Source organism: Terrapene carolina, unplaced genomic scaffold, assembly GCF_002925995.2.
Source record: "Terrapene carolina triunguis isolate 2854851 unplaced genomic scaffold, T_m_triunguis-2.0 Scaffold210, whole genome shotgun sequence".
Classification (NCBI taxonomy): Eukaryota; Metazoa; Chordata; order Testudines; family Emydidae; genus Terrapene; species Terrapene triunguis.
This window is the reverse complement of record NW_020664561.1, coordinates 27,009,961-27,020,003: the sequence shown is the minus strand read 5'-3', so window position 1 is coordinate 27,020,003 and position 10,043 is coordinate 27,009,961. Positions and strand designations below refer to the sequence as shown.

At 43.8% G+C, this 10,043-nt stretch overlaps 1 protein-coding gene across 1 annotated transcript in view; it reads left to right on the top strand.

Moving 5' to 3' along the window:
* The first annotated feature begins 2,410 nt into the window (after positions 1–2,410).
* Positions 2,411–10,043, top strand: part of LOC112115873 (G-protein-signaling modulator 2) — a 35,463-nt gene continuing 27,830 nt past the window's right edge. Inside the window, exon 1 of the mRNA XM_029912364.1 lies at positions 2,411–2,760. Within this exon, the coding sequence (XP_029768224.1) occupies positions 2,411–2,760 (350 nt within the window). The remainder of the gene's footprint in view (positions 2,761–10,043) is intronic.

Here is a 10,043-nt window from a genome sequence, read left to right as displayed (position 1 = left end):
GGAGCGGGCTGTGCCTGTGTAGGGTAAGCCAGGGGCACTTCCCAACCACAGTACAGTACTGTACAGTATAATGCCTTTTGTCTGCCCCAAAAAATTTCCTTGGAACCTAACCCCCCGCATTTACATTAAATCTTATGGGACAACTGGAATCGTTTAACATTGTTTCACTTAAAGTTGCATTTTTCAGGAACATAACTACATTAAGTGAGGAGTTACTTTACCCTTCAGTTTGTTTCTACCCCATTTTCCCACCCCCCCCTTCCCTATCCCTCTTCAGGGACCTTTCTCACGAGCTTTTTCTGTAACAAGAGGTTCAATCCCTCCTTCGGATGGGAGCTCTGGAAGAACTAAGGGGAAGAGGGTACTATCCCGGTATTTTCTTATACCCAAGGCCAAGGCAGGTCTCAGGACCTTCCTAGACCTGCACAGTCTCAACCATTATCACAAGAAGTAGAACTTTCACATGGTCTCCTTGGCTTCAATCATCCCGTCACTGGATCCAGGGATTGGTATGCTGCCCTCAACTTGAAAGATGCCTATTTCCATAAATTGATATTCCAGGGCCAAAGGAGGTACCTAAGGTTTGTGGTGAGCCAGGCCTATTACCAGTTTGTGTCCCTGCCTTTTGTACTGTCCGTGGCCCCAAGAGTATTCATCAAATGAATGGCAGTGGTAGTGGTTTTCTGAGAAAGAAAGGGGTCCAAGTCTTCCTGTAACTTGACAACTGGCTGATCAAAGGTCAGTCCCAAGTGCAGGTGGAGCTGGACATTGCTCCGATACAAATGACCTTTCAGTCCTTGAGTCTACTAATAATTATCCAGAAGTTGACCCTCATACTGGTGCAATTTATAGGGGCAGTTCTCGACTCCCTACAAGCACAAGCTCTTCTATCCAAGGACCACTTCTGAGAGATTTCGTCCAAAATAAGCTCCCTGCAGTCACAGCTGATTACGACAGTTCAAGTTTGTTTAAGCCTCCTCGGACACATGGCATCGTGCACCTATGTGGTTTGACATGCGAGTCTGAGACTCAGATCACCTCTCCAAGCTTGGTTAGCCACTGTCTATTCCCCCTCCAGGCACCACTTGGACAGGGTTCTCACGATACCTCCGCAAGTTTTGGACTCGGTGACGTGGTGGTTAGACCGCAGTGTGGTCAGCATGGGGGTACCTTTCGCGAGGCCTTGAGCATCCGCACATCTGATCACTGACATCTCAGTGCTAGGATGTGGTCTGTGGTCTCGAGAGGAGTTCTTGCTCCATATCAATATCAGGAAACCGGGGCTGTCTGCCTGGCTTTGCCAGGCATTCTTGCCTCACATCACAAACACAATTATCTCTGTTTTTACGGGCAATACCTTGGCCATGTTCTATATCAACAGACGGAGGAACTCTGTCAAGAGGTAGTCTGTCTCTGGGAATTCTGCATAGCAAATTCGATAGGCCTCGAAGCGTCTTACATTCCAGGGGTGAAAAAATCTTCTTGCAGATCGCCTGAGCAGGTCCTTCTCTGCTCACCACGAGTGCTCTCTCCACCTGGATGTCACCAGTGACATTTTCCGTAGGTGGGGAGTTCCCCACATAGACCTGTTTGCCATCCATACCAACAGGAAGTGTCAGCAATTCTGCTCCCTGAGGGTCTCTCATCAGCACTTTTCTCCTGTTACGTTCGAATCACCTACTGTACGCTTTTCCGCCCATCCCGTTGATTCACAAGGTTCTGATGAAGATCAAGCAGTACTGAGCTTGGGTCATCCTAATAGCTCCACCGGGGCCCAGGGAACATTGGTACTCCCCACTACTATGGCTGTCCGTGGAGCCTCTGAACAGTCTCTCGTTATTCCAATCCTGATCATGCAGGACTACGGGCCACTATAGGCGGCGAGTTATATGGATCTGTGGTGCCCATGCTCCACCAATTTTCAGGAACGTGGGCCCGGCTCCACCAATGTTTGGGCTTGTATTTTCAGAGCTATCCCATCCATAGGACGGACCAGGGCAACCACCCTGGCCCCGCGCTTTGGGGGGCACCGTGCTTCAGCGGGAAGCGGGGTCCAGGGCAGCCTGGAGGGTTAGCGGGGGGCTCGGCCTTCCCGCCCCTGCTCCGCCCCACCCCCACTCTATCCCTTCCCCCAAGCCCTCACCCCCGCTTCCTCCTCTTTCCAGCTTCCGCCTCCTCCCCCGAGTGATGCCAGCGGAGCGGGGTGGGCTGGGGCCAGGTCGCTCGCTGCTGCCGGCGCCAGGCCTCCCCCACTAGCTTCCCAGGCTGCCCTGGACCCCACGTCCCCCTGAAGAGCGGTGCCCTCCAAAGCATGGGGCCTGAGGCGGTTACCCTGGTCCGTCCTATCGACGGGATGGCTCTGCTTGGACCCGTTCTGGGCACCATCAAAAATTATACAAACCTGGCACCCATGTGGGCCACAGCTTCATCCAAACCTCAGCGCATTGCATCTGAAGACCTGAAATCTTTATGGCTAAACCCTGAGGAACTAGCTTGCTCCGAGCAGGTGCATAAAGTTCTGCTGGGCAGCAGGAAGCCCTCCACGAGGGCAACTTACTGGGAAAAATGGAAGCGATTTTCTGTGCAGTCATCACAGCAAGGAGTTCCACCAGAGTGCACATCCCTGCAAATTGTTTTGGATTACCTTTTATCCTTGAAACACCAAGGCCTTGCCCTCTCTTCAATTGAGATTCATCTGACGGCCATCTCCGTGTTCCATCCCAAAGTTGACAGTAAGTCCCTCTCTCTTCTCATGAGAAGGTAAGCTGTTTTCTGAAAGGCCTGGAGAAGGCATTTCCCCAAGTAAGGGCCCCAGTTTCTCCCTTGGAGTTGAACTTTGTCATCTCAAAGCTGACAGACTCCCCCTTTGAGCCACTAGCAACATGCTCATTATTACACCTCTTTTGGGAGGCTGCCTTTCTGGTGGTCATTGTATTGGCCAGGAGAGTATCAGAGATTCGGGCCCTCACCGCAGAGCTTTTCATACACAATTTTCTTTAAAAAGTAAGGTCAAGCTACAGCCACATCCAAAATTTCTTCCAAAAGTAGTGTCCCAGTTCCACTGTAACCAGCCAATCTTTCTCCCAGTCTTTTACCCCACGACTCATGTGAACAGAGAAGAGCATGCCTGCATTCTTTGGACATGAGGTAGGCTTTGGCATTCTACATTGAAAGGACTAAGCTATTCTGTAGATTGCCTCAACTCTTCATAGCAGTAGCCGAAAGGATGAAAGGCCTCCCTGAATCTGCACAGAGGATTTTGTCTCGGATCACATCATGATCCGAGAGTGTTATGACCTGGCGGGAACTTCCCCTCCACCAAACCTGACTGCTCATTACACAAGGTCTCAGGCCTGTTCCACAGCTTTTCTGGCTCAAGTTCTGATTCAAGACATCTGTAGAGCCACCCACCTGGTCTATGGTACACATGTTCTCGACGCATTATGCCATCACTCAGCAGGTCAGAGATGATTCACACTTTGGCCGCGCAGTACTACAGTTGGCTTGTCCTTGATCGCCAAGCCCACCTCCAACGCAACTGCTTGTGAGTCACCTACAATGAAATGGACATGTGCAAACACTCCAACAAGAAAAAAACTGTTAACTAACATTTCCATAACTGTTCTTTCAGATGTGTTGCACATGTCCATTCCAAGACCCACCTGCTAGCCCTACTCTTGGAGTGGTCGGTAAGAAGAAAATGAGGAGTGCAGGGTCAGCATAGCCCCTTATACTGGCGCTATGAGCATGTGGCACCAGCGGGCTCCAGAGCCAACCCGACGGATACCACTAGGGGAAAAATTTCCGGCAGCTGTGCATGGGGTGCACACACACCTACAACAGAATGAACATGTGCGACACATCTCGAAGAACAACAGTTATGGAAAGGTTAGTAACAGTTTTTTAGGTTAGATACTGTAGTTGGCATTTCTCCATCAGTTAAGGGAGTTTTGTCCGTTCCTGGTGCCGAGGCATGCCTCGGTAACCAGGCTTCAAGCCCTGTGCCTCCTGCAACAAGGCTATGCCTTTGAGTGACCTGCGCTCTAGCTGTCTAAAGTGCTTTGGTGAGGCTCACATCAGGGATTGCTGTCAGATCTGCAGCAAGATTAAATCTCATATGAAGAGAGACTGGGAGGCCAGGTTAAAGTTTCTATTGATGAAAACGGTGCTCAGACCTTCTTCTGAGCCAAGCTGGTTGGACTCAGCACCGAGCACATTAGCTTTGATGTAGAGCCCTCCTCCCGCTGTACAGGAGTCCCAGCACCATTCGCCATCCTCAATGCCGAGAAAGAGATATAAGGAGCAGCTGACCAAGATGGGTCATTCTCCAACACTGAAGAAGTCCAAGCACGGGGAGCAGAGTGCAGTGCAACCTAAGTCAGGCCACTCCTCTGCCTCGGCATTGCAGGTGGCACCATTGACTCCAACCCCTATGCAGCCAGTGCTGAATCTGGTCCCGGATGAACTGTCTGCACTGCAGGGACAGTGTGGCATCAGCAATGTCGTGGTTCCATCCACTCCAGAGGCATTCACTGTGGCCAGAGACCTGGTGGCCCTCTTGGTACTGCCGTCGCTGGTGCCGGGGCCTGCGGGCAGGAGGGATCACGTAGCACCCAGCTGCCATCTGGTACTGGGTCGCATGGTACCGTCGAGAGCTGGCCCTGATGCACGCCCCCCCTGCCCCAGGAGTAATCTCCAGCACCAGTGGGAGCCTCACTTCCATGGTCCCTGGAAGAAGGCTCATTTTCGGAGTCGGAAATTCGGTTGTATTCTTCTCATCCGATGAATAGATTCTGCCACTCCTCCACGCATCCCTACCCCACCGTGGTCCCTGGCACAGGAGTACCATTGAGCACTTGGCCTAGTGGTCACTTTCCAATGCCAATGTAGTGGCCCTTTTGGAACCTGTGGAGATTCCCCCTGATGCAAGACCCCATTCAAGATGCTCTTACTTGGTGATCTCCAAGAGTAGGGTGCCAGAGCTGACTTAATGGTACCACTGAGGGAAAAATTTCCAGCAACTGTACTCAGGGCACACATACCTCTACAGTGGAATGGATATGTGCAAAACATCTCAAAGAACAATTGTTATGGAAAGGTTTGTATTTTGTTCCTTGATGAACTGATGTTTCATCAAACAATATTTTATTTGCTAAGGAACCTGTGTAGGGTAAAATTATTTGGATGCATGACAGGAGAGAAAAAATATTTTAAATGGTTTATTTCTGATTTATATCACTCTTTCTTAAATTATCTCCCTTGTATGCCTCTGGCCTCCTTGTGCCTTTTTCTGTGGTTTTAATGCATAGTTGCCAAGTACATCATAATATCCAAGCGAAATGTTCATTTACTATGAAGGTAGTGATAGCTAGATTTCAGTTTATAGAATTGAAGTCAAGCAGTACACATAGCTTATTTCTCAAGAATATGAAACTCCAGTACAAAGACCATTGCAAACATTGTAAGCTAAAAATCTAAAGAAACTTAGGTGAATGTGTGACATTCTAAGTCTTAGCATTGAGGAGCACCATATTTTCTACACGTCGAGTTAATTGGATGTGTCAGTTAACATGAGGTGCCCGGAGAGGACCTCTTGGGATAGGATTAGTTAAGATTACCCAATGAAGTGTGTTAAATCTTAAATCTTTTGTTGCTGATGGTATGACATACTGTACATAATCATTTCTGGCTTTTCCCAAACAACGTTGAACACATACACTGTGCAATAAAATGAAAGAAGATGGCTCTGTGTCAGAACAAATAGCAGTTCTTCAACTTCTCAAAACATAAAAGTACTGCATGTGTTATGGATATCCAGTCTGGAAAGTTGGGCCTGGGGAGAACTCCATGGTTGACACATCTTTTTTCTTCAGCATCTTTACCGGCTACCAGGCATACATTGTATTTAATTACAAAAGCTAAGTATGTCTATTATGTCACTCTGCTTAAGTTGTGGAATGTCAAAGACTACCAGGTACAGTACAATTTTGTGAACTCATTTTACTTAAGGCCTACACTACTCTGGTTCTCCTGAAAAGCAATCCAGTGGAGCTTTCAAAAATACTTTGTTCCTGTTCAGGTTTTATAAAATGTTTTGTTACCTACTAACTCCTTAATCAATGTTTCATAATATAAAAGTTACATTAAGTGTTCTTCAGCTCAGTGTTTTGCCTAGATATCTATCTGCACTTTAGTATTGCCAATGAAATAGCTGTTGGGGGATATTATTTTTAATTGCCAATGTTAGTGATTTTGCTTTTCAAGGAAAATATTGTTTTGACATTGTATTAATTCTCATTGTACTAGAGATTTGCTTGGCTGTTAAATGTTTTCTAAGTCACTAGGGTATGAGCATATAATAAACTGTACTAGCTGCTCTATGCAATTTCCATGCTTAAATTCTTCCACCCAGTTTAGGCAAAATGTTATCTGTTTTTGAGCTTTTATGGTACTGTGTACTAATTTCCTCAGATCTAGTTTTGACGTTTAATTAGGTCAGTGTCCTACACAATAAAAACTTTAAATAATTCAGAGGCCAAAGAGTTTTCTGTTTAGCCTAGAAATGCATGATCTTGCTGTTGTGCAGAATAATTAATAAAAAATAGATATCAGATGAAGAGTTACGACTAGTTGTCTTAGTGGTGGAAAGGAACACTAATCATGGAAAATGTTTTAATTGCATTTAAAATGTTATGCTGAGAATAAGCAATTATTAGATTCTGAAAGATAGTTTTGGGGATGAAAGTCAGTTTGGTATTGAGTAGCTGTTGTATCTACTTTGTAAACCAAGTAAAAGAACAATTTTTAGAAGTTATGGGTATATTTTAGTGAGTGGTTTTCCAGAATAAGACTTCAGTTTGTCAGATTTTTTTTTCCAAAGTATGGAATTCTATTTTATTTTTGGAATTTATTAGTATGCTACCTTTTTTAATGCTTTTATAAATGTCTATACTTTTGAAAATAACGTGGTTATACTACTTCAGCTTGAGAATCCTGAAGTTCTTGTTTAGTTATGGGTCTGTTGAGGAACACTAGAAAATGTTCATGTGTAATTACTAACAGTTCAACCGTATTACCTGTTTATAAGATTGAATGCACCTTTAACATAATATTAATGGTAACTTAAATGCACAAGGAGGGCATTCTTGATTATTGCAGCTCTCCTAACAAAGCTGCTTTGTGCGTGGCCTAGGTTCAAAATGTACTTTTGTTGCAACTTTGCTTTGTAATTCTTTATAAATTGATAGCAATGTTATATTGTAAACAGTGCAGAAAATAGCTGTAACTATTCACATTCTTGGCTCACATTAGTGAAACATCTTCCAAGTATCTGATTGCTTCTTCTGAGTAAAACAACCTGAATTGAAATACATACTGTGGTGGTTGTTGTCTCAGTTTGTCGGGTAGTTGGTTCACTTCGTTCTTTACAGTGCCATTTAGTTTCCATAGAGTTGCATTCACATTACGAGGCCATCTAATGGCAAGTACCATTGAAGTGAGTACGAAAATATTGTACCTAAAACTTTAGTAAAAGTAGCTAATGTACTTGTTCAATAGTTAATTTAAACGTTTCTCTGTTAGCTGTTTTAAAAAAAAATCATGACATTTTGCAGGCAATTATGGTATCTAACTTTAAAATTAAAAAATCATCTTTTTGGGAGAGAACCTCAGCTGAGGAAGTCAGTGTAGTTCCACTGACTAACTAGTAGCATACATCAGATGAGCACATATTAAACTGGATCCTTTTTCATTTCTTAGCTACTGTAAACCATAAATCTATTAAAATTGAAACCATCAGTTTATATTTTGTCCAAACCAAATGTCAGCTGATAATTTTGACAGTAGAATTTTTTAGCTCAACTAAATATTGAACCTTTATAACCTTTGTAAAGCATTTTAGAGTCCTTAAGGTTTTATATAAGGCCAAAATACCATAAATCTCTGGAAAATCAGTCTGTATAAAAAAAGCCAACACTTCTTTAGCTCTTAACAGCACATTCTGCATGGTAGCAATATTGACGTGGATTTAAGTTTCAGTATAATCAGGATATTTCAAAAACCCTAATTCCATGTTGAACAAATCCACTTCTTCTCTTAACTTCAAATTGTTACATTTTCTAAGCAAACTTAGACTTCCGAGCTCTAAAGAGGGGCTTGTTTGTTTGTTTTTGTTTGTTTGTGCTATAGTAGTGGCAGGAGGCATAAATGAGAAGAGTGACTTTAAAGAAAAACACGCTGCCTCATCTATCGTATTCTTCTGAGAGAAATAGGACGTTTCATAGGAAAGATTTCAGTTTTGTTCTTGAATGCTGCATGGTTTCCTTGCTGGAATGACAATGAGACACGAAGAACAAGAATAGTGTTGAGAGAGAGTGCTCTTGAATGTGCTGAATTCTGATCTCCTTTGTTTTTTTCTCAGTTGTTACTAAGGCAAAATCCCATTTGACCTTAATGAAAACTTGCCTGGGTAAGACCTCAAGGTTTGATCCTGCAAATTTCAAAATTGTAGTAGTTGCTCAGACTACACTATAGTGTTTTGGGGGTTTTGGTTTGGTTTATCTGCCAAAATCTGACACAGTTTTTCCCAGTAATTGGCTGCAGGGCCGTCCTTAGGCATACACGGCTGCGTAGGGCACCTGAAAATTTGGGGCACCACTGAGTCTTAGGCTATGGCTACACTGGTGCTTTACAGCGCTGCAACTTTCTCACTCGGGTGTGAAAAAACACCCCCCTGAGCGCAGCAAGTTACAGCGCTGTAAAGCGCCAGTGTAAACAGTGCCCCAGCGCTGGGAGGCGCACTCCCAGTGCTGTAAGCTAATCCCCTCGTGGAGGTGGAGTACCTGCAGTGCTGGGAGACCACACTCGCACTTCAAAGCACTGCCGCGGGAGCGCTCGCGTGGCAGCGCTTTGAAGTTTTGAGTGTAGCCACAGCCGTAGTGTCCATCCTCCCAGCTCTTCCTTTCCCTGTTCTGACCCTTCCTGCAGGCTCCCACAGCAGCCTGGTGACTCTTACTCCGGAGGGGATCTAGTAACTTAAAAGTGAAAAAGCCTTCCAGACCTATTAGCACAATACTGAAACTGTTAAAGAGCCACTCAAGTGGTAATGAAGCCATTTAACAGGCATTTGCCAACCCCCAGATATATACTGGTTTCATAGTAGCAGCCGTGTTAGTCTGTATCCGCAAAAAGAACAGGAGTACTTGTGGCACCTTAGAGACTAACAAATTGATTAGAGCATAAGCTTTCGTGGGCTACAACCCACTTCAGCCCACGAAAGCTTATGCTCTAATAAATTTGTTAGTCTCTAAGGTGCCACAAGTACTCCTGTTCTTTTTGCAGATATATACTGTCAGTTTCTGAATTTACTGACAAAAACAGTTGTGCATTACTATAATATTTATTCAGAACATGTTAGTCTACAGGACCTTAGTTAAAAATTTGCTTTAAAAATATTTCATTAGTGAATTGGTGAAGATTATAAAATCACATCTCTAAAAAATCCTTGCATAGATTTTTTTGATGCACAATCATCTTTAGCCTTAAATGCTTGGCTCTTCAGACATGCAGTTTTTAAAATATATCCTTCAAAAGACCACCCTTATCTAAAATACACATTTTAATTTTAATTACTATAGTAAAAAAAACTTGCTTCCAAAGTCTTCCTGTCCTTTCTGTCCATCCTTTTCTCCCATTGAAGAGAGCCCTTAAAGGGACAACACCCCTTTCCTTCCAAATAGCTGGACAAAGAGTTTCCCTTTCTTTATTTCTGACTACGTGATGAACTAGTTTTAAGATAATCCTCCAGAAAAATCAGTACCTAGTAAGCTATAAAATCCTCTGTTATGCCTAAAATCTTTGAAAACATATTTTTTAAAGTTGATGAAATTTCATAAACATGTCTCTTGTTATGGCGATCACACAAAGTAAATTAGTGTTCTCTTTTTCTAAAAGCAATGAACGTTGTTATGAACACATTACACTGGTCTACAATTTTTAAGAAGTCGTCTGCTTCAGAGATAAAATGTGCTATTTATTATGTATTT